This window comes from Bombina bombina, chromosome 1 (assembly GCF_027579735.1).
Source record: "Bombina bombina isolate aBomBom1 chromosome 1, aBomBom1.pri, whole genome shotgun sequence".
Lineage (NCBI taxonomy): Eukaryota > Metazoa > Chordata > Amphibia > Anura > Bombinatoridae > Bombina > Bombina bombina.
In genome coordinates, this window is record NC_069499.1 from 1001265284 (window position 1) to 1001291415 (window position 26132).

At 40.5% G+C, this 26132-nt stretch overlaps 1 protein-coding gene across 1 annotated transcript in view; it reads right to left on the reverse strand.

The window, feature by feature from the left end:
* The window catches only part of NECAB3 (N-terminal EF-hand calcium binding protein 3), a 386730-nt gene that overhangs the window by 90481 nt on the left and 270117 nt on the right, over window positions 1–26132 (reverse strand). The window contains exons 9-10 of the mRNA XM_053712842.1: window positions 24393–24425; window positions 5323–5329 (exon numbers count right to left, since the gene is read on the reverse strand). Of these exons, the coding sequence (XP_053568817.1) occupies window positions 5323–5329; window positions 24393–24425 (40 nt within the window). The remainder of the gene's footprint in view (window positions 1–5322; window positions 5330–24392; window positions 24426–26132) is intronic.

Consider the following 26132-nt stretch of genomic DNA (forward strand, 5'->3'; position numbering starts at 1 on the left):
TACCTCTCTTTTGCTCTCTCTCTCTCCACTCTTTTTTGCTCTCTCTATCCCCCTCTCTTTTGCTCTCTCTCTTTCCCCCTCTCTTTTGCTCACCCCTCCCTCTCTTTTGCTATCTTTCTTCTCTCTTTTGCTCTCTATCCCCCTCTTTTGCTCTCTCTCTCCCCCTCTCTTTTGCTCTCTCTCTCCCCGTCTCTTTTGCTCTCTCTCCCCTCTCTTTTGCTCTCTCTCCCCCTCTCTTTTGCTCTCTCTCTCTCTTTCCCCCCTCTTTTGCACTCTCTCTCCCCCCTCTCTTCTGCTCTCTCTTCCTCCTATTTAGCATGGGTGTTTTTTGGTGGTTGTAGATGTGTAACAGATTTTTGGGGTTAAAGTTAGAAAAAGTGTTTTTTTTTTTCAATTTTTTCATCATATTTGATATAATTTTTTTATAGTAAATTATAAGATACTAGTCCTAAAGCCTGTGTACACGGGCCAATGTTTTAAAGTACCGCGGTCCCACCCCTTGCTCTCTCTCTCCTTCTCTTATTTGCGCTCTCTCTCCCCTCTCTTTTGCGCTCTCTCTCCCCCTCTTTTGCTCTTTCTCTCCCCCTCTCTTTTGCTCTCTTTCTCTCTCGCCCCTCTCTTTTGCTCTCTTTCTCTCTCCTCCTCTATTTTGCTCTCTCTCTCCCCACTCTTTTGCTCTCTCTCTCCCCCTCTTTTGCTCTTTCTCTCTCCCTCTCTTTTGCTCACGCTCTCCCTCTCCTTTGATCTCTCTCCCCCCTCTATTTTGCTATATCTTCCCCCTCTCTTTTGCTCTCTCTCTCACTCTCTCTTTTGCTCTCTCTCCCCTCTCTTTTGCTCTCTCTTGCTCTCTCTCACCTCTCTTTTGCTCTCTCTCTCCGCTCTTTTGCTCTCTCACCCCTCTTTTGCTCTCTCTCACTCCCGCTCTTTTGCTCTCTCTCCCACCTCTCTTTTGCTCTCTCACCCCTCTTTTGCTCTCTCTCTCTCTCTCTTCTCTTTTTCTCTCTCTCTTTCCCCCTCTCTTTTGCTCTCTCTCTTTCCCCCTCTCATTTGCTCTCTCTCTCCTCTCTTTTATGCTCTCTCTATCCCCCTCTCTTTTGCTCTCTCTGTTTCCCCCTCTCTTTTGCTCTCTCTCCCCTCTCTTTTGCTCTCTCTCCTTCCTCTCTTTTGCTCTCTCTCTCTCCCCTCTCTCTTTTGCTATCTCTCTCCCTCCTCTCTTTTGCTCTCTCTCTCTCTTTTGCTCTCTCTCCCCCTCTCTTTTGCTCTCTCTCTCCTCCCTTTTGCTCTCTATCCCCCTCTTTTGCTCTCTCTCTCCCCCTCTCTTTTGCTCTCTCTCTTCCCTTCTCTTTTGCTCTCTCTCTCTCCCCCCTCTCTTTTGCTTTCTCTCTCTCTCTTTCCCCACACTCTTTTGATCTCTCTCTCCCTCCTCTCTTTTGCTCTCTCTCTCTCCACCATCTCTTTTGCTCTCTCTCTCCCCCTCTCTTTTGCACTCTCTCTCTTTCCCCCCTCTCTTTTGCTCTCTCTCTCTCTCTTTCCCCCCTCTTTTTTGCTCTCTCTCTCTTTTGCTCTCTCTTTCCCCCTCTTTTGCTCTCTCTCTCTCCCCCTCTTCCCTTTTGCTCTCTCTCATCCCCTCCTCTCTTTTGCTTTCTCCCCTCTGTTTTGCTCTCTCCCCTCTGTTGCTTTCTCCCCCGCCCGGCCGCGTCCACTTATCATGCCTACTGACCAAGCCCCCATCATGACATGGCCGCTCGTTCACGCCTCATCATGACACGCCCGGTCATGCTCCATCACAGTGCTACTGTCAGCCACGCCACCTCCACAGCAGCTTCCGAAAAACACTTTCTCTGCTGCTCAATGACAGGTATGTTTGTCCTTGCGCAGTCTCTACTGCGCATGACTGCATCTGACAAACATATCTGGCCTTTTATTATATAGGATGATGAAAATAATGATATCTTTAGAAAGTCAATTTAATGGCAAGAAAAAATGGTATATAATATGTGTGGGTACAGTAAATGAGCAAGAGGAAAATTACAGCTAAATACAAAAAACGCAGAAATTTAAAAATAGCCCAGGTTCTTTCGGTAAGAAAATTGAAAAGTGCTGTGGTCACTAAGGGGTTAAGAAGGTATAGGCAGATAAGTTCCTATTACCACTGGCGATGCACAATCCTGTCCCCTGTTCCTGCTCAACAAATGACTTGAGAGCAGGGGTTGTCATTTACTCTGGTCTAATCAGTCTGAGGTGATTGTAATCCGCCACCTCTGGGGGAGTAGACAGGTAAGGAAGCAGCAGTTTATGCTGCAAACACCATCACGGTTATTTAAAAGCACAACATAAGAAGATAATATTGCATATTTCATCATCCAATGTTCTGCACATAGCAAAACATGTCCTATTTGTTCTTAAAGGGACAGTCAAGTCCAAAAAAAACTTTCAAGGTTTTTTTTTTGTTTGCTTGTTTTTTTGTTTTTTTTTTATTGAGGGAAAGTTTTGGCAAACCAACAAAGCAGTAAGACATTGTACAATCACTTCCAAAGAATAACAATAACAAGGTGCAATATACAGAAAAAAAAACTGCATAGTCCAAGGTTAATAATGTCCATTATACTATGTATAAAACATGGTATGTAAATGCCAATGATAATCTAAGCCTTCTGAACCGAGATAGGAGGCCACTCTTGGACCCCAGACCATGAGGAGAAATTGACATTTACAGAAGGCTATTTGCTATAGAGGAGATCACTTTTGGATCTCATTGCATTCACCTCAGATTTTACATTTTATTATTATATTACACAGGGTGGTGTGTTATGAAACCAAAAAGAAAAAAATACATTTTAAATTCAAATATAACAGGGTGGTATAGAACATGGTAATATAATATAGCTAGAGTTCTGCCATTTGTGTCACTCTAATAGATTTACAGCAAATATAGTTTTAGCGGGTAGAGCTGCGCTCAGGTCTTAAGATTGTAATTATGCACATGGGGAGCCCTTACTATTGCGAGAAGGAATAAGAATATATTTAGCGTCTACTTGGAAACTGAAATAGAATGTAGTAGAATATTAACAGTAGGTTAAAGAGATATTATAAACTGTAACATGACCGCTCATGAGGATAGGTAATTACTAGTATACATCTTTGAATATGGTTTTGTCTAGGTGAAAATTTCAGCATTGGTAGTTGTGGGTGCTAAAACAGTGAGGTTCAGTAAGTATAGAGATTTAAATTAAGAGGGAGTCGCTCCGCCGTCTCGGCCTCCGACAGCAGAGCACCATCCCACCTTGAGGAGCTAAAATAAATAAACATGAATAGCCTAATAGTTTTGCTATAGCATAGGTTATGGTTGGGGAGATTATTATTTATATCTATAGCCACAGAAGTGGGTAGGAAATAGACACAGAAATGAGGAGCTGTATGAAGCAATGGATTGATAGAAGGTATGGCTGTGAACAGCAACAAGGCCCCTTGAATTACATAGGTCTATACAGTTTAAAACCAACCAAGTGATCAATAAAATTTAATGTTAGATACCTGCAAGACTCCCCACTGGTCATGTAAAAAATGATGTGAAACAATATGCTAGTGTAAGACAACAGGATGGATATTTCACAACAAAAGATACGTTGAGCAACAAAAAAAATACCAGAGTCAAAATGACACATAAACATTTTCGGTACGAAGAGCATGCAATTAGAACACAACAAGTAACTAGTAATTAGACAGTATCCTATGCAGTGTTCAACTGAGTGAGCACCGGTACAGGACTATCACATTAGAGCCTCATGGAAAGCAAAGAGTATTATATATATGTAGATGAGTACTGATAAACATTTAGCATACCATCGCGTGGTGTTATAAAATGCGGGGCAGTTGATGCACTATAGTAAAGATCTTAATGCGATCCCACAGGATATACAGGCATATATAAAACTATAACCAGAGGGCCAAAATCGCAGTCTCACAACAAGCTGTTACAGTTCAAGTATGAAGGTCCCACATGAAGTAGTGAGCAGACCGGACCCTACAGACAAAACCCATAGGTAAGGGATGTTCTGCTTTTCAGACGCGGTAATGTCTGTGTCCCAGCTTAGTATGCGGTTCTGTATTACTCTGTATTGCTCTGTATTACCTCCACTCCGGCTACATCAGTCTCAAGGAGCAATCCGGTACGGTCCGCCAGGATCCCAGCTCAAGTCCGGCAGAGTTACTAGGGACCCCCTGGAGATACACTTTGTAAGTAGCTGCGGCGAGATATAGGTTGGCCATAAAGCGCTTGCCTCTGCTTCTGTCAACGGGTATACAGTTTGCACCTGCGTGGGAATAGAACTCTGTCCTCTAGATGATATCACATGTAGGTCTCGTTTCAGGTTGTTCCTCGGCTGTGTTAGAGTTGAAGCAAGTCCTATGATTTCAACCTCCGGATCCGGGGACAAAGCAGCGGAGGTCCCCATGTGAGTCCCCAAGTGCTCTGCCACTTCTGCAGTCCCTGCATCAACTTCTCTCTTGAAGGTACCGGAGGCGAGTGGTGTGCACTGGGGCCCCAGAACGCCGCCACCACCCCCCCCTTCCACAAAGACAGGCTCAGGTTCAGGCAACTGTAGGTCCGGGCCACTGCTGTATCCATTTAATGAGCAGCTCAGTGCGGCTGCTAGAGCAGCGTGGTGATCAGCAAGCAAATCGTGCAGCTCCCCCCAAAAGTGAAAGGGTATCTCCATAATAGGTGTATAGTAGTAATCTTTTGGCAGGCAGATGAAACACGGTAGTTTTTGCACTTTCTGACAATTAGCACTTTGTGCTACCTAACGACAAGGCCCTACGTGCCTCGCCGGGGGGTGTTGAAAAAGGCCTCAACCTTCTATTTGGCTCCGGGCACTCAAAACTGCATGTATCAGGTTAATTTTAGGCTCATCAGGTGCAGGTTCTCAAGCGAGTTGAAGATCTGTTTGGAAAGCTAATATGTGAGCTATTTGGTGTATTTTTTCAGTCAAAAATAGATAGAATGCAGGAGCAGTGTGGAAATATGCAGCCTATCACGGCTGCCACCCGGAAGTTCCCCCAAACTTTCATGTTTTAAATAGAGCATGCAATTTTAAACAACTTCCCAATTTACTTTAATCACCAATTTTGCTTTGTTCTCTTGGTATTCTTAGTTGAAAGCTAAAACTAGGAGATTCATATGCTCATTTCTTAGACCTTGAAGACTGCCTCTAATCTGAACACATTTTGACCACTAGAGGGCATTAGTTCACATGTTTCATATAGATAACATTGAGCTCATGCACGTAAAGTGACCTAGGAGTGAGCACTGATTGGCTAAACTGCATGTCTGTCAAAAGAACTGAAATAAGGGGGCAGTCAGCAGAAGCTTAGATACAAGATAATTACAGAGGTAAAATGTGTATTATTATAACTGTGTTGGTTATGCAAAACTGGGGAATGGGTAATAAAGGGATTATCTTTCTTTTTAAACAACAAAAATTCTGGTGTTGACTGTCCCTTTAAAGAGATATTTAAATATATATCTGATGAATATTTGCACAAATATATATTTATACATACATATATATATATATATATATATATATATATATATATATATATATATATATATATGGAATACACGTTAGCGCTGCAAGGCATAGAGAAAAAAAAACAGAATTTATGTCTTACCTGATAAATTCCTTTCTCCTACGGTGTGTCCGGTCCACGGCTTCATCCTTACTTGTGGGAATATTCTCTTCCCTAACAGGAAAAGGCAAAGAGGCACACAGCAAAAGCTGTCCATATAGCCCCTCCTCTGGCTCCGCCCCCCAGTCATTCGACCGACGGTTAGGAGAAAAAGGAGAAACCATAGGGTGCCGTGGTGACTGTAGTGTATAGAAATAAAAAAAAAAAAATTAAACCTGACAAAAAGCCAGGGCGGGCCGTGGACCGGACACACCGTAGGAGAAAGGAATTTATCAGGTAAGACATAAATTCTGTTTTCTCCTACATTGGTGTGTCCGGTCCACGGCTTCATCCTTACTTGTGGGAACCAATACCAAAGCTTTAGGACACGGATGAAGGGAGGGAACAAGTCAGGTAACCTAAACGGAAGGCACCACGGCTTGCAAAACCTTTCTCCCAAAAACAGCCTCCGAAGAAGCAAAAGTATCGAATTTGTAAAATTTGGTAAAAGTGTGCAGTGAAGACCAAGTCGCTGCCTTACAGATCTGATCAACAGAAGCCTCGTTCTTGAAGGCCCCTGTGGAAGCCACAGCCCTAGTAGAGTGAGCTGTAATTCGTTCAGGAGGCTGCCGTCCGGCAGTCTCATAAGCCAATCGGATTATGCTTTTCAGCCAAAAGGAAAGAGAGGTAGCAGTAGCTTTCTGCCCTCTCCTCTTACCAGAATAAACGACAAACAAGGATGATGTCTGTCTGAAATCCTTTGTTGCCTCTAAATAGAATTTTAAAGCACGGACCACATCTAGGTTGTGTAACAAACGTTCCTTCTTTGAAACTGGATTCGGACACAGGGAAGGAACAACTATTTCCTGGTTAATATTCCTGTTGGAAACCACTTTTGGAAGAAAACCAGGCTTGGTACGTAAAACTACCTTATCTGTATGGAACACCAGATAGGGTGAGGTACACTGCAAAGCTGACAATTCAGAAACTCTTCTAGCAGAAGAAATAGCAGCCAAAAACAGAACTTTCCAAGATAGTAACTTAATATCTATGGAATGTAAGGGTTCAAACGGAACCCCTTGAAGAACTGAAAGAACTAAGTTTAGACTCCATGGAGGAGTCATAGGTCTGTAGACAGGCTTGATTCTGACTAACGCCTGTACAAACGCCTGTACATCTGGCACGACTGCCAGTCGTTTGTGCAACAAAAAAGAGAGAGCAGATATCTGTCCTTTTAAAGAACTAGCTGACAAACCTTTATCCAAACCCTCTTGGAGAAAGGAAAGTATTCTGGGAATTTTGATTTTACTCCAAGAAAATCCCTTGGATTCGCACCAACGGATATATTTTAGCCATATCTTATGGTAAATTTTCCTAGTCACCGGTTTTCTGGCTTGAACCAGAGTATCTATAACTGAGTCTGAAAACCCATGCTTAGATAGAATCAAGCGTTCAATTTCCAAGCAGTCAGTTGTAGAGAGACTAGATTTGGATGTTTGAATGGACCTTACACTAGAAGATCCTGCCTCAAAGGTAGCTTCCATGGTAGAACCGCTGACATATTCACCAGGTCTGCATACCAAGTCCTGCGTGGCCATGCAGGAGCTATTAGAATCACTGAGGCCTTCTCCTGCTTGATCCTGGCTACAAGCCTGGGAAGGAGAGGGAACGGTGGAAACACATAAGCCAGATTGAACGACCAGGGCGCCACCAATGCATCCACTAGTGTCGCCTTTGGATCCCTGGATCTGGACCTGTAGCGAGGAACCTTGGAGTTCTGACGGGACGCCATCAGATCCATATCTGGAGTGCCCCATAGTTGGGTTAACTGGGCAAAGACCTCCGGGTGAAGTTCCCACTCCCCCGGATGGAAAGTCTGACGACTCAGATAATCCGCCTCCCAGTTGTCTACTCCTGGGATGTGAATTGCAGATAGATGGCAGGAGTGATCCTCCACCCATTTGATGATCTTGGATACCTCTCTCATCGCCAAGGAACTCTTTGTTCCCCCCTGATGATTGATGTACGATACAGTCGTCATGTTGTCCGACTGAAATCTTATAAACCTGGCCTTCGCTAGTTGAGGCCAAGCCAGGAGCACATTGAATATCGCTCTCAGTTCCAAAATGTTTATCGGGAGAAGAGACTCTTCCCGAGACCATAGACCCTGAGCTTTCAGAGAGTCCCAGACCGTGCCCCAGCCCAAGAGGCTGGCGTCGGTCGTGACAATGACCCACTCTGGTCTGCGGAAACTCATTCCCTGAGACAGGTGATCTTGGGTCAACCACCAGAGGAGTGAGTCTCTGGTTACCTGGTCTACTTGAATTTTGGGAGACAAGTCTGCATAATCCCCATTCCACTGTTTGAGCATGCACAGCTGCAATGGTCTTAAATGAATTCGAGCAAAAGGAACCACGTCCATTGCTGCAACCATTAGTCCTATAACTTCCATGCACTGAGCTATGGAAGGCTGAGGAATAGAATGAAGAACTCGACAAGCTTTTAGAAGTTTTAACTTTCTGACCTCTGTCAGAAAAATCTTCATTTCCACAGACTCTATTATTGTTCCCAGAAAGGGAACCCTTGTGGACGGGGACAGAGAACTTTTTTCTATGTTCACCTTCCACCCGTGAGATCTTAGAAAGGCTAAAACAATGTCTGTATGAGCCCTTGCTTTGGAAAGGGATGACGCTTGGATTAGAATGTCGTCCAGGTAAGGTGCTACAGCAATGCCCCTCGGCCTTAGAACCGCTAGAAGGGACCCTAGTACCTTTGTGAAAATTCTGGGAGCAGTGGCTAAACCGAATGGAAGAGCCACGAACTGGTAATGTTTGTCCAGAAAGGCGAACCTTAGGAGCTGATGGTGATCTTTGTGGATAGGAATATGCAGGTACGCATCCTTTAAGTCCATGGTAGTCATATATTGACCCTCCTGGATTGTTGGTAAGATCGTTCGAATGGTTTCCATTTTGGATGATGGAACTCTGAGGAATTTGTTCAGTATTTTTAAATCCAGAATTGGCCTGAAAGTTCCCTCTTTTTTGGGAACTACAAACAGGTTTGAGTAAAAACCCAGACCTTGTTCCGCTGTTGGAACTGGGTGTATCACTCCCATCTTTAATAGGTCTCCTACACAATGTAAGAATGCCTGTCTCTTTATCTGGTCTGAAGATAAGCGAGACATGTGGAACCTTCCCCTTGGAGGGAGTTCCTTGAACTCTAGAAGATACCCCTGAGAGACAATTTCTAGTGCCCATGGATCCGGAACATCTCTTGCCCAAGCCTGAGCAAAGAGAGAAAGTCTGCCCCCTACTAGATCCGGTCCCGGATCAGGGGCTACTCTTTCATGCTGTCTTGGTAGCAGCAGCAGGCTTCTTGGCCTGTTTACCCTTGTTCCAGCCTTGCAATGGTTTCCATGCTGGTTTAGGCTGGGAAGCGTTACCATCTTGTCTAGAGGCTGCAGAGTTAGAAGCCGGTCCGTTCCTGAAATTGCGATAGGAACGAAAATTAGACTTGTTCTTAGCCTTGAAAGGCCTATCCTGTGGGAGGGCATGGCCCTTTCCCCCAGTGATGTCAGAAATAATCTCCTTCAATTCTGGCCCGAAAAGGGTCTTACCTTTGAAAGGAATATTAAGTAATTTTGTTTTGGACGACACATCCGCCGGCCAAGATTTTAGCCAAAGCGCCCTGTGCGCCACTATTGCAAAACCTGAGTTTTTTGCCGCTAATTTCACTAATTGAAAAGCGGCATCCAAAATAAAGGAATTAGCTAACTTTAGTGCGTGAATTCTGTCCATGACTTCATCATATGGAGTCTCCTTTTGGAGCGAACTTTCTAGTTCCTCGAACCAAAAAGACGCCGCCGAGGTGACAGGAATAATGCACGAAATTGGTTGAAGAAGGAAACCTTGCTGAACAAAAATCTTTTTAAGCAATCCTTCCAATTTTTTATCCATAGGATCTTTGAAAGCGCAACTGTCCTCTATAGGAATAGTTGTGCGCTTTGCTAACGTTGAAACTGCCCCCTCTACCTTAGGGACCGTCTGCCATGCGTCCCTTCTGGGGTCAACAATGGGGAATATTTTCTTAAATATGGGAGGTGGAACAAAAGGTATACCTGGCTTCTCCCACTCCTTATTCACTATGTCCGCTACCCTCTTGGGTATCAGAAAAGCATCAGCGTGCACTGGGATCTCTAAGAATTTGTCCATTTTGCACAACTTCTCTGGAATTACCAAAGAATCACAATCATCAAGAGTAGCTAGCACCTCCTTAAGCAGGGCGCGGAGATGTCCTAGCTTAAATTTAAATGCCACAATATCAGGTTCTGCCTGCTGAGAAATTTTACCTGAATCTGAAATTTCTCCCTCGGACAGACCTTCCCTCACTGCCAATTCAGATTGATGTGAGGGTATAACAGATAAATTATCGTCAGCGCCTGCTTGCTCATCCTCTGTATTTAAAACTGAGCAATCACGCTTTCTGGGAAATGCTGGCAGTTTGGATAAAAGATTTGCTATAGAATTATCCATTACTGCTGTTAATTGCTGCATAGTAACAAGCATTGGCACGCTAGATGTACTAGGTATCGCCTGCGCGGGCAAAACTGGTGTTGACACAGAAGGAAAGGATGATAAACTATCCCCACTACCTTCATTTGAAGAATCATCTTGGGCAACCTTATTAAATGTGACAGTACTGTCCTTACTTTGTTTGGACGCCATGGCACAATTTGCACATACATTTAAAGGGGGAACCACCTTGGCCTCCATACACACAGAACATATGCTATCTGAAGGTACAGACATGTTAGGCAGATTTAGGCAGGCTATTAATGCAATAAAAACGATTTTATACAAAACCGTTACTGTCTCTTTAAATAATAAAAGGAACACACTTTATTTCTGAATGTTCAAAAAACTATGAAGGAAATATCCGATCTTTATAAAACTAACACCCCAGTGTCTTAATGCTTTGAAAGTATTGCACACCAAATATGAAGTTTCTAGACCCTTAAATAAGCAAACCGGAGCTAATTGTTCAATTTAACCGGTTTAAACACACTACAGTCCCTGCCACAGACTTTGCTGCGGCTTTTACCTTCCTTAGGGGTTATTCACCACAGAAATAAGCCTTCCGGAGTCTGTTTCTCAGCCACAGGACCCTCTCACATGAAGCTGCATGCACTGCCTTTGGAAATAACTGCGCAACTGAGGCACGAAAATGAGGCCTCCTCCCTCTGCATACCAGAGTGAAGGGGCCTTTCTGACTAGATTAGGCGTCTAAACCAATGCCAGGCATAATTAAAACGTTCCCAAAAGTGTTTCTAAGTTCATAAAAACACTCCAAATGTCATAAGAATATGATATAAGCAAATCGATTTAGCCCACAATAGTGTCAACCAGTATAGAGCCCAATATATAAGCCTTTAATCTGTAACTCAGTCTAAGAAAATGGCTTACCGGTCCCATGAGGGAAAAACTGACAGTCTTCTAGCATTACTATGTGTTGTTAGAAAAGAGACTGGTCATACCTGAAGCAGATAAGTCTGCAAACTGTTACCCCCAACTGAAGTTCTCTGGTTTCAACAGTCCTGCGTGGTAACAGCAATGGATTCTAGTTACTGGTTCTAAAATCATACTCCTCTTTTAACAGAACTCTTCATCACTTTCTGTTGTAGAGTAAATAGTACAAACTGGCACTATTTTAAAATAACAAACTCTTGATAGAAGAAATAAAACTACAACTAACACCACATACTCTTTACCATCCCCGTGGAGATGCTACTTGTTCAGAGCAGGCAAAGAGAATGACTGGGGGGCGGAGCCAGAGGAGGGGCTATATGGACAGCTTTTGCTGTGTGCCTCTTTGCCATTTCCTGTTAGGGAAGAGAATATTCCCACAAGTAAGGATGAAGCCGTGGACTGGACACACCAATGTAGGAGAAACATACATGAAATAAAAACAGTATATAAATGTATCAGTAATAATATCACAAGGTAATAAAATTGTTAAAATATTTTAAAAACAAAGTTAAAAAAGTCCATAAAAACATAGGTAAAGTCGTCAGAAAGGAGTAATGTAAAAAATCCAGATAATCCCAGAAAATCTTCAGATAAGGTTCCCCCAAGGTTGTGGAACCTTATCTGAAGATTTTCTGGGATTTTCTGGGATTATCTGGATTTTTTACATTACTCCTTTCTGACGACTTTACCTATGTGTTTATGGACTTTTTTTACTTTGTTTTAAAAATATTTTAACAATTTTATTACCTTGTGATATTATTACTGATACATTTATATACTGTTTTTATTTCATGTATGTTTTTTTTCTCTATGCCTTGCAGCGCTAACCGTGTATTCCATTTTTATTTCTATCTTTAGAAGGGGGAAAATATGGAGTCTCCCTTTGTATTTGGTGTAGCAGCAGCTATTGGCATATATAGAATTAATATTCTATTTATATTACTAAGGGATTGTATTGTCCCTATCTGGAGCGCTAATAGGCCCTGAGCTTCCTGGGATTTTGTCCTAGGATTCTACTTGTTTGTCATTTATATATATATATATATATATATATATATATATATATATATATATATATATATATATATATATACATACACACACACACACACACATATATATATATATATATATATATGATTATATTTAGGTATAGATATATACTGATATACTGTATATATATATATATATATATAATATATATATATATATATATATATATATATGTATTACATAATACGTAAAACATATTCTGCTATGTACAGAACATTGGAATGTATAGTATTTACAGTAAATACACAGTATAACACATTTTTAAATATGAATGTTGAATAAATATAATTTTCCATGTTTTCATCTACTTGACTCCAACAGTACCAATGCACTTATATAAATTTGTCTATATGTATATATATACTTGTATGTATTTATGTGTTTATATGTGTATTTATGTCTGTAAATAGATATATAGACATATAAATACATAAATACATATGTATACACTTACAAAAATAAATAAATATATATACTGTATATATATATATATATATATATATATATATATATATATATTATTATTATTATTTTACATACATATACATACATAGAGATGTTTATGTATGTATCTTTTGCAGACTTTTTTTCTTATATCTGAGACCTCATATCTTTGAGCCCGTATAACTTTTTTTTAAATAATTTTTATTAGTGTTCTTATGAGTGTAACTGTATTTTGTTATGTATTTTTGAAGTGTTTTGTGACACTTTTTTGTTTCACAAAATAGTTAACTAGAGATCTGAGGACACAGTAATCATTCTAGCGTAAATCACGATTGTGCTTGCGTGTTGGCATTTACTTTCAACTTGTAATATGCGTGGAATTTAACTTGCATGCAACCGGCAGCGAAATCCCCGACATGTAAACAATAGTGATTCACTCATGTAATGCACAGTCATTATTTATTTTGTCTACTTTTCTTGTAATTTAAATCTGAAAACTGTAGTTAGTCCTTTACCTCAGACCATAATCCTTTTACATCCAGCTCGGTGATCTCTTGGAAATAGTTTGACTTGAAGCAGCTTTGACTGACCTCTACTGCACTTCAAAAAAAATGTTGAAGCCTCCTTGTACTGTGTGTTATGGTGCGTTAAGCTCCATACCGCACAAAAGCCAAGGGCTGAGTTTACATGCTCGTGCACGCTTTCCCCCATAGACATCAATAGGGAGAAAGTGTTAGAAAAAAAACTAACACTTGAAGTGCGGAATGGCAAATCGCCGTAACGCAACACCATTGATGTCTATGGGGAAAAGAAAGTTACATTTAAACCTAACACCCTAACATAAACCCCTAGTCTAAACACCCCTAATCCGCTGCTCCCCAACATCGCCGACACTAATAAAAGTTATTAACCCCTAATCCGCCGCTCCCTGACATCGCCGACATTAAATATAATTATTAACCCCTATTCTGCCGCTCTCCGACATTGCTGACACTAATAAAAGTTATTAACCCCTAATCTGCCGCTCCCAGACATCGTTGACACTAAATATAATTATTAACCCCTATTCCGCCACTCCCCGACACCTAAATAAACCAATTAACCCCTAAACTGCTGGCCTACACACATTGCTAAACACTAAATTAGATTAAACTATTAACCCCTAACACCCTTCTAACTTTAAATTAAAATTACAATATAGCTATGTTAAAATAAATAAAAATTTATCTGTGAAATTAAAAAAACCTAAGTTTAAACTATAAATTAACCTAACATAACTATTCTAATAAAATTAAAAAAACTACCAATTAAAAAATCTAAATTACAAATTTAAAAAACCTAACACTACCAAGAAATGTAAAAAATCTAAAATTATAAAAAATAATAAACACTAAATTATGAAAAATAAAAAACTCTAAGATTACAAAAATATTAAACGAAATTATCAAATAAAAAAACAAAAGCACCTAACCTAATAGCCCTATAAAAATAAAAAAACCTGCCCAAAATAAAAACACCCCCTAACCTACAATAAACTACCAATAGCCCTTAAAAGGGCCTTTTATAGGGCATTGACCTAAGTTTAACAGCTCTTTTACCTGGCAAAAAATACAAAGTCCCCCGAACAGTAAAACCCACCACCCAACCAACCCTCCAAAATAAAAAAAATAACTCTAAAAAAACCTAAGCTACCCATTGCCCCTAAAGGGGCATTTTTATAGGTATTCAGCTCTTTTTCACTGACCTTAAAAGGGCATCAGCTCTTTTACACCTTGCCCAAAGTCTAACCCCAGAATATCTACTCACGGTTCCTGAATCCGGACATCCATCTCCATCCAGACGGCGAGAAATCTTCATCTATCGTGGGGTGTCTTCTATCTTCATCCTGGTGGTGCAGAGCGGAGTTATCCTGGACCGGCGATGACATCCTGCACGGAACGTCCTCTTCATAGGTCACCACCGTACACTGAAGTTGAATGCAAGGTAGCCATTTTAAAATGGTGTACCTTTTATTGCTTTTGGCTGATTTGATTCTTCAAATTCAAATCAGCCAATAGGATGAGAGCTACTGAAATCCTATTGGCTGATCGGGTCCATCTTTAAGACATATTGGTCAACCAATATCAATTATCCTGTTGCTATTTATATGGACTCTCTCTAAGAAAGTTTATTCACTCTTGAGAAAGCCGGGCGCTCTACCGGCGAAACGCGTTGAGTCTGTTTTTGTCATTACTGAGGATCCGTAGGAAGGTGTTGGTGTGATATCAACTACACTGCAATTGTTGCTGGCGGGGATTTTGAAAAGGAGCCATCTTGCCGTGCCTAATCAGAGACATTACTCGTACATTCACCTTGTATTCCATTCGGATCTATGATTATCTATGGGCTTTATGTTTTTAACTGTCTAGTGAGTATGGTACTACTAGCATGATACATATCCAACTTGAATAAATAGTACCTTGAATCAAGGATTGCGCTGTCTCCTTTGTATCTTTCATCTCCTTAGTAAATAGTTAATAACTATTTACTAACTAGTCTACCTAGTTAAAATAAATACAAACTTACCTGTGAAATAAAAATAAAACCTAAGATAGCTACAATATAACTATTAGTTATATTGTAGCTAGCTTAGTTTTTTTTTTACATGTAAGTATGTATTTAGTTTTAAATAGGAATTATTTAGGAAATAATTGTAAAGGTTTATTTAGCTTTATTTTAATTATATTTAAGTTAGGGGGTGTTAGGGTTAGGGTTAGACTTATGCTTAGGGTTACGTTAGGGTTAGGTTTAGGGGTTAATATATTTATGTAGTGATGTGGGAGGTCAGAGGTTTAGGGGTTAATAATTTGTTATAGTGGGGGCGTGTCCGGGCGGCAGCCATGAAAGGCTGCAATACTTGGAGCTCTGCACAACATCAGCATAATCCGCCAATTATCAAAGGCTATGTGACCCATCTGTTTTGTTTGTCTACAGTTATGGACTTATAACACACTGCTCTACAGACTGATACTACTTTTGCCAGATTAGCCTAAATTGAAGCCAAAGTCTGGACCGTCAGAGGGAAGGCGGCGGCCACATTACATTCTCTTTGACACCCCCCCCCCCGGTTCTCCGGTTAAAGCAGTTCTGGAAACTGCAGCGATTGGAACTGTGGGGATAGAAATCGGAGTCTGTTCTACAGCCTCTCTTATGGACAGAGCAGTGAAGGCAGGTGGAGAGAAGGAGAAAAGAGAAAAACCCCAGCAACAGCCACGCACCGGCCTACCTAAAATGGAGCCAGCCGTTAAGCTGAAACTACAGGAAGTGGAAGCACTACTTACAGCTCACTTTGAACAACTCACTAGGGTTTTCAAAGAGGAATGGAGCGCTTTGAGGGTTGAGTGCGGCTCGGCTGCCAGGAGGTTCCGTGACAAAGGGGCCCTTGGATCGGGCCGCCACAGCTGATGACTCTGATCAGCGTACAGAGGACTCAACTCTTCCCGGAGGCAGCCCGCACATCTTTCTCGAGGAGACTGAGATGGAGTGCAATGCAGTTGCGCGGAGCACAGTGGATGGCATTCTTGGAGTGGACGGAGGGGTAAGACCTCTTCTGTTGGTCACAGAGAGCCGACTGGATAGGGTAATGGATGATTCGGCTGCAAAAGTCCTTGATAGCTACCATATCATTATCCAAGCAGCAGCTGAGGACTCTACCATACAGATACAGCCTTATGCCGATAATTCATCACACATGGCCTCTTACATCTCTGCGACACAAACTGTGAGGATTAGGGTGAGACGCTCACAGGTAGCTCCAGCTCAGTCCCTCGACTTTTATTTCTGGAAAGAGTTGTCTTGCTACCCTTATGTTCATTCCGTGAAAACAACTCACTCTCTTGGGGTACAATATTATATTTAATGTCCCTAGCACTGAACGGCACGGAGTGGGCTGAAAAAGAGACATAAGAATCAGGTCCTTCTCGCTATAACATACATAAGGACACCTTATTAACCACTGCAGTAGCCACAAAGTCCTGGTTTGTTATATTGAGCCTGCATATAACAAGGAAGAGGGGGTATTATCCAAACTAATTTGAGCGGTAAAGGCTTAGACATAAGACTGCCATATTTATGAGGACTTCTAGTCTGAATGTGTACTAATGGCTGCAAACTGTCCTGTATTTTAGACGTTTTTCCATCTGGGTATGATGTATATACTTTGCATGTGTCTTATATGAATCAGAGATAGGCTCCTATAAGTATACATATCATTTTTGCTCACTGGTTCAGTTTGGTTGGTATCATTTCCCCCCTCCCCCCTCCACTAATGATGTATTCATATTCTGTAGCCTCCACAATGATTACTGTTTAGGTTTGATTGGAGCTGGTTCCATAAGATGACCAATAAGTGAAACACAGTATAGGTCTTCTATTAAATACTCGCTTTTTTTTTTTCAAACGGCTATTACTTCAGACTCATAGCATAATTTCTGCTTGTAGATGCAGCAACCTATAGTCTTGCCTCACAACGCTACCTTGCAAGATCTACAGTGACATTAAAGACCTAACCCCATAGAATGCTACCTCTAGAATATCAGATTTGAACTGTACTTTGTATGATATTTATATTAGAAGTAGTGTATATCCTTTCACTATGTATTTCTTTATTTTCCTAATGCAGGCTGGGGTATTTACATATTATGTTCTGTTGGTATGCTATCCGCAGACGGGGTAGCATGCCCCTAGCCTTATCCAGAGAGTCCATCAAAATTACTAGCTACAGGAAATCACACATTATTAAGTGCTTATATCATGTGGGGTTAGATAAGCTGGAGTTCTGTAAATTAATAATTAGCTGATATGTAATAATAATTCTAGCACCCATATATTTTATTTTCCAGAGGTTTTACCCAGCACATGTGAATAGAGCTCCTAGTCTGATTGTATAAGAGGGGTATTTAATTATTTGTTATAATAGTACCTTACAAGTTTGGTAGTATAGCTTCAACCCCAACGATATAGGGCGACTGAGGATAGACCATGAGATTTATAGCTCTATGTATAATTGTTATGGGGGTTGTAGATGCGAATTATAACTGATTGTGTTTGTTCTACCTATATTTTTGTGTAGAGTATCATCATTAAATACTCACTGTTATTAAGAGAGCTAGGCAGCTAGTTATGGATATGATTATACAGTGGGGCAAAAAAGTATTTAGTCAGCCACCAATTGTGCAAGTTCTCCCACTTAAGAAGATGAGAGAAGCCTGTAATTTTCATCATAGGTATACCTCAACTATGAGAGACAAAATGTGGAAACAAATCCAGACAATCAGATTGTCTGATTTGGAAAGAATTTATTTGCATATTATGGTGGAAAATAAGTATTTGGTCACCTACAAACAAGCAAGATTTCTGGCTCTCACAGACCTGTATCTTCTTCTTGAAGAGGCTCCTCTGTCCTCCACTCATTACCTGTATTAATGGCACCTGTTTGAACTTGTTATCAGTATAAAAGACACCTGTCCACAACCTCAAACAGTCACACTCCAAACTCCAAGACCAAAGAGCTGTCGAAGGACACCAGAAACAAAATTGTCGGCCTGCACAAGGCTGGGAAGACTGAATCTGCAATAGGCAAGCAGCTTGGTGTGAATATATCAACTGTGGGAGCAATAATTAGAAAATGTAAGACATAAAAGACCACTGATAATCTCCCTCGATCTGGGGCTCCATGCAAGATCTCACCCCGTGTGGTCAAAATGATCACAAGAACGGTAAGCAAACATCCCAGAACCACACGGGGGGACCTAGTGAATGACCTGCAGAGAGCTGGGACCAACGTAACAAAGGCTACCATCAGTAACACACTATGCCGCCAGGGACTCAGATCCTGCAGTGCCAGACGTGTACCCCTGCTTAAGCCAGTACATGTCTGGGCCCATCTGAAGTATGCTAGAGAGCATTTGGATGATCCAGAAGCAGATTGGGAGAATGTCATATGGTCAGATGAAACCAAAGTAGAACTGTTTGGTAGAAACACAACTCGTCGTGTTTGGAGGAGAGAGAATGCTGAGTTGCAACCAAAGAACACCATACCTACTGTGAAGCATGGGGGTGGCAACATCATGCTTTGGGGCTGTTTCTCTGCAAAGGGAACAGGACGACTGATCCGTGTACATGAAAGAATGAATAGGGCCATCTATTGTGAGATTTTGAGTGCAAACCTCCTTCCATCAGCAAGTGCATTGAAGATGAAACATGGCTGGGTCTTTCAGCATGACAATAATCCCAAACACACCACCCGGGCAATGAAGGTGGCTTCGTAAGAAGCATTTCAAGGTCCTGGAGTGGCCTAGCCAGTCTCCAGATCTCAACCCCATAGAAAACCTTTGGAGGGAGTTGAAAGTCTGTGTTGCCAAGCGACAGCCTGAAAACATTACTGCTCTAGAGGAGATCTGCATGCAGGAATGGGCCAACATACCAGCAACAGTGTGTGACAACCTTGTGAAGACTTACAGAAAATGTTTGACCTCTGTCATGGCCAACAAAGGATATATAACAAAGTATTGAGATGAACTTTTGATATTGACCAAATACTTATTTTCCCCCATAATTTGCAAATAAATTCTTTCCAAATCAGACAATGTAATTGTCTGGATTTGTTTTCACATTTTGTCTCTCATAGTTGAGGTATACCTATGATGAAAATTACAGGACTCTCTCATCTTCTTAAGTGGGAGAACTTGCACACTTGGTGGCTGACTAAATACTTTTTTGCCCCACTGTATGTTACACTGAGCTCCCTATGATTCTAACTTCCTAGAACTTAACTGCATTACTCTAGAAATCTATCAGTCATATATCTGGATAGATCAATTAGCACAACTGTCTGTGGAGATTTCATCTCATATCTTGTATTGTATAGTTTTGCATCTTAATGAACTATTATAATATAGCACCTATAACAACTTGTCAGGTTATCAGGCTCCGATATTATATCTTTCTCTGAAGGATTAAAATTCATCCCCATTTTATTTTCTATATTACTTAGTTTTTAAATATTTGTTCAACCATAGTGAAAATTGTTTATTCCATCCCTTGTAAAAAGAAAAAATAAGATTCACTAATTGGGATCCAAGAGTGGTCTCTAAAAGTTTTTAATAGCCCTCTTTAGCTAAATAGCTTGTCCTAAGACTCTGAGAGGTCCAAGAGAGACCTTATTGATCATTTAGAGGGTGTTTAGTTGACAGGGCATAATTTTCACATCCTGTGTATACTAATGTCATGTACTTTCTATTTCCGTGTCTAAATTTGTTTATGGTTTGACTGTTTTGTAACTATTTCTTTGTTTACTTTGCGCTGACATTTCAGCTTTATATGCCTTATTATGAATCTTAATAAAAAAAAATAAAAAAAAAAATTAAAAAAAAATTGTTATAGTATATTTCGTTGTGGGGGACTTGCAGTTTAGTGGTTAATAGGTTTATTATAGCGGTCGTGTGGGTGAACGGCAGATTAGGGGTTAATAATATTTAAGTAGTGTTTGCTATGAGGGAGGGCGGCAGTTTAGGGGTTAAAAGGTTTATTATAGTGGCGACAATGTCGGAGAGCGGCGGAAGAGGGGTTAATACATTTTAATAGTGGTGGCGATGTTTGGAGCGGCAGATTAGGGGTTAATAATTTAATTTTAGTATTTGCGATGTGGGAGGGCCTCAGATTAGGGGTTAATAGGTAGTTTATGGGTGTTAGTGTACTTTTTAACACTTTAGCTATGAGTTTTATGCTACAGCTTTGTAACGTAAAACCCATAACTACTGACTTTAGATGGCGGTACGGATCTTGTGGTTATAGGGTGCACCGCTCACTTTTTGGCCTCCCAGGCAAACTCGTAATACCGGCGCTATGGAAGTCCCATTGAAAAAGGAGCGGTACTGACGTTGCGTGACGGCCAAAAAGGTGTGCGGTACACCTATACCTACAAGACTTGTAATAGCGGCGTTAGGGAAAAAGCAGCGTTATGAAGCATAACTATGCTTTTTCACTCATAACGCAAAACTCGTAATCTAGCTGATTGATAGAATTAACTGGTGATATTGCCATGTTCATTTCTGAATTTCTGTTTAGTCTGTAATGTAGCTTAAAGGGACATAAAAGTATTGAGTTAGGAATATCCAAACTGTGCAATAATAAAATGTTATATGTGCTTAGCCTCTGCAAATGGGATTAAAGTGAATTTAAATATGTCGTAAAATAACAAGTTTTATCTGAATCATAACATTTTAATTTTAACTTTCCTGTTCATTTAATATATTAATTAAAAGTATCACAAAAACCTGCAAAGGGAAAGTTACCTTGTAGGCCCTTCACTGCAGACCACTTTCTTCTGAATCTTTATGCCAGAACCCATTCACCCGGGGTGACTGACAGCCCTTATTTGTGTGCCATTGGGCTGGCATGAGCAGGAGACGGCATTGCACAAGCAGACACAAGTTTTCAGAAGCTAACCCTGTCTGTCCGGGCTTTGTGAAATGGGTCCATAAATTTCTAAATGCCTAGCACAAATTATTTGGAGAATAGCACTCCTGCAAGAATGTGCACTCACTGCAAGTGTGTCTGTGTAATATATAAGGGCTCTCACTTTTGTAGATCTATAGGATAACAAAGCACATTGTGTTTTTTTCTTTTAAGTGAATCTAGACTGCTGTGTGCGCTCTGCTATAACTGGGGAATTATTATTATTATTATTATTATTATACTTTATTTATGAAGCGCCAACATATTCCGCATCGCTGTCCATGGATACAATTCATTTAAATAAAACAATACAAGACTTGTAAGAGACAGGACAAAATTTACAAACACATACAGGAGGAATCGAGGGCCCTATTCCCATGGGAACTTACAATCTAGAAGGGTAGGAGGTTGAGAAACAGGAGGTGAGGACTGCAAGATTGGGAAAGATGTTAATACAGAGTTAGATGAGGGAAATGTTAGGTAAGTGAAATTAATTTATTATTGAGTTGGGTGGTAGGCTTCTCTGAACAGAAAAGTCTTCAGGGAACATTTAAAGGAAGAAAGATTAGGGCAAAGCCTGACAGCACGAGGGAGAGTGTTCCAGAGGGTAGGTGCTGCACGACAGAAGTCCTGCAGTCTAGCATGAGAGGAGGTGATAGTTGCGGATGCAAGGCGCAGTTCATTGTTGGATCTTAGTGGACGGGCTGGAGTATACTTGTGTATTAGGTAGAGGGGAGCGGCGTTGGTGAGAGTTTTGTATGTAAGGGTGAGAATTTTGAATTTGATTCTGCTGTGAATGGGGAGCCAATGAAGGGACTCACAGAGAGGTGCAGCAGATACAGATCGACGGGAAAGGTGGATCAGCCTGGCAGAGGCATTTAGGATGGATTGAAGGGGGAAGAGGCGGGAAAGAGGAAGGCCAGCGAGTAGGTTGTTGCAGTTGTCAAGTCGGGAGATAACAAGGGAGTGGATTATTTGCTTTGTGGTGTCAGCGCTCAGAAAAGGGCGAATTTTGGAAATATTGCGTAGATGGTTGCGGCAGGATGTAGAAAGCGATTGGATATGGGGGACGAAGGATAGATTTGAGTAAAGTGTGACTCAGAGGCAGCGGACTTGGGGCGATGGGGAAATGGTGATGCCATCAACAGGGATAGAGAAGTCAGAAGTTGGGATAGAGAAGTCAGAAGTCAGCATAGAGCTTGAGGGGGGATAAGAAGGAGCTCAGTCTCAGACATGTTAATCTTTTGGTGGCGATAGGCCATCCAGGAAGAAATACCAGATAAGCAGTCGCTGACATGAGAAAGGACAGAGGGAGAGAGAGCAGGGGTGGAGAGGTAGATCTGGGTGTCATCAGCATAGAGGTGATATTTGAAGCCATAACTGTTGATAATTTTACCCAGCAAAGAAGTATAGATGGAGAAGAATAGAGGACCCAGAACAGATCCTTGAGGTACTCCAACAGACAGAGGCATAGGAGAGGAGGAGTCGCCGGCAAATGACACAGAAAAAGATCTGTGAGAAAGATAGGAGTGAATCCAGGAAAGAGCAGTGTTACAGAGGCAAAAAGAGCTAAGGGTCTGTAGGAGGAGGGGGTGGTCAACTGTGTCGAAGGCAGCGGAGAGGTCGAGTAAGATGAGTATAGAGTAGTAGCCAATATTTTTTGCAGAGAGAAGATCGTTTGTAACCTTAGTAAGGGCAGTCTCAGTTGAGTGTTTTGGGCGGAATCCGGATTGCAGTGGGTCAAGCAAGGAGTTGGCGGACAGGAAGTGGGTTAGGCGATTGTAAACTAGTTTTTCAAGGAGTTTTGATGTTAGTGGAAGCAGTGATATGGGGCGGTAGCTTTCAGGAGAATTAGGGTCAAGGGAGGGTTTTTTGAGTATGGGAGTGACTTTTGCGTGTTTGAAAGAAGATGGGAATGAGCCGGTAGAGAGAGATAGGTTGAAAATGTGGGTAAGAGCAGGAGTGAGGGTGGAAGATAGGGAGGGTATTAGATGGGAAGGGATAGGGTCGAGTGGGCAGGTAGTGAGGCATGAGGAAGATAGTAAGGAAGAAAATTCATTCTCGGTGGCTGGATGGAAGATAGAGAGGGTGGCAGAGCGAGTAATTGGGCCTGCTGCTAGAATATTGCAGGTTGGTGTTGGGATGTTGCTTCGTATACTACGTGTTTTGTTTAAAAAGTAGTCTGCCAGGGCTTGAGCACTAAAGACAGACAGGGTTGGTGGAGCAGATGGGTAGAGGAGAGAGTTAAAGGTGGAAAAGAGTCATTTAGGTATTGAGGAAAGAGTAGATATGAGAGAAGAGAAGTAGGTTTGCTTGGCTAAGTGAAGGGCAGAAGTATATGAATGAAGAATAAACTTATAGTGTATTAAATCAGGTTCAGAGTGAGTTTTCCTCCAGACACACTCAGCAGTACGAGAGCATTTTTGCAAATAGCGTGTTTGCTGAGCATGCCAGGGCTGTAACTGACTGCGTGGTGTTTTGCGCAGCTGGGGAGGGGCGCGTGTGTCTAGTGCAGAGGAGAGAGTTTTGTTATAGTGGGATGTTGCGAGATCAGGGCAGGTTATAGTGGAAGTGGAAGGGAGGAGATTTTGAATGATTTTTGACATATATCTCGCTATAACATATTGTATTTAGAGAGATATATGGTTATGGCTAGCTCAGAAAAATTCTGTTTAGGAACTTTGCCTAATAAATATCCCTTAAGAAACTTTCTTAGATAAATGCTACATATTTAAATTGTTACAATTATATACATTCTGTTTCTACCTAACAAGTTCAAATTCAAGTTTACTTTTTCTAAAATGTTTCCAGCATCTCTTTCATAGAACAAATATCACATACCCATGATATCACATTTGTTTGGGTTAGTATATATCTTGTTTATATTAGTATATATTTCCATGTTATTAGTATAAAGTTACTAGGCGAGACTTCATTTTGCCTATAATGATGGAAATTCAAAATGATGTGTGTTGTTTGCACAAAACGTGACTCTATTGTTAGGTCAAAACATTAAAATATTATTGATGTTCATATTAGAATTGAGTAAAATCCTGTCAAGGAGCAGTAGAGATAATGTTGATTTATAGTCAAAATGCATCAATGCAGCTTTACATCTTAGAATCCAATTAAATGAATCCATTGGGTGATGGGTTATTGTAAAATACTCTATTTAAGACTTACAACCTCTGCTGGATTCATAACTAAATCTTCCATCAATGGTTCCAGTTGAGGCCTCTGCAAGGAATAAAACAGAAGAGTAATTAACTTTTACATTAGTGGCATCTTGTCCTTCTTGTAACTCCTTATATAGTTTCATACATTACCATTCTATATGCTACGGATATTATTACTACCTTTGTAAAGTCCCTAAAACTTTGTGTATAGCTTAAATCCCTCCTGCAGCTCCATGTAATATTCACATTACTTTGTTACACATAATACAACAATGGCCAAAGTTTTTGATCAAGAACCAGCACTGGAAATGTTTTCTCTAGAAGAATTATTATTGTAGTAAATATAAATATAAATATATATATATATATATATATATATATATATATATATACACAACCAATGTTTTATCAGGATGTGTGCAATTGAGTCTTTTTTTCTTCTTTTTTTATGCTAAAAAGAAATAGGTAAATGGTTCAGCATATTTGTTCATATAAACAATATTGGTCTTTACAAATTAATTGAATATAACATTTGAATATTGAATGTATTACTTAAATATTTGCATGTGAAATTGTAATGTAAATTGAAGGGAATATCAAATGTAACTTTGAATGAAACATTTGAACAATGAATGTCAAAATTAAAATGTCACAGTTTAAATAGAGTGGGCTATTTTAAAAGACTTTTCAATGTACTTCTACTATCAAATTTAGTCTGATCTCTTTTGTTAAAAAGCATACTTAGATATTCTAAGGAACAACAATGCTCTGCTGGGAGCTAGATCTGATTAGTGGCTAAACAAATACCTCTTCTCATGAGCTCAGCAAATGTGTTTAGCTAGGTCCCAGTCATAAACTACTGCTCTGGAACTAACTTTAAAGGGACATTATACACCAATTTTAATTTAATTGCATGTAATAGACACTACTATAAAGAGGAATGTACACAGATGCTGATATAAAAATCCAGTATAAAAACGTTTAGACGCTCCCAGTTTAGCTCTGTTAAAAAGGTAGCTGGAACACCGACTGCAAGTAGGAAACAGCAGACACTCCCCCTCCCCCTTCCTCTGCATATGAAAAGACTCTTTACACAAACAGAAGCAAGCTGGAGTAGGTACATCAGTATTCTCCTAAATCTTTGAGGCTTGGTTAGGAGTCTGAAAATCAGCTCAATGTTATTAAAAATAAGCAAAACTGTACTTTAAAAAAAAAAAAAAAAAAATGTATGGGCTGTATAAATGGATAATCTACAAAACATGTATGCAAAGAAAAATCTAGTGTATAATGTCCCTTTAAATGTTTAGCATCTTTTGAACTTTTGAGACCTTTTAAAAGTACATTATAGTGTAAAAATTAAATGACCTGTCTTGTTAGATAATTTTAATTCCAAACGAATCATTAGATGTACTGTGTGTTAACACTCTGCACAAAGGTCAAACATTGAGGAATTTCTGTACTGCTGTGCCACTCCAGATGAAGATGGGCCAATCAGGCGCAGGTATGCATGTATATGCTCCAATCACTAGCTGAATCTTCATCTGGAGCAGAAAGGGGGTGTTCCAGGAGTGCATGAATGAATATGTATATAATATATAACCATTTTCAAGGTAATAAACACACTGTAAAAGATGAAAATAAACATTATGCGGCTTTGGAGGCCCTTCACTCCATCTCTTAGCTAGCGGATTAAAATCACCCTGGACACATTTGCCTGGGGTGATTGATAGCCCCTACTCACCCGCCATTGGGCTAGCGTGAGCAGGGG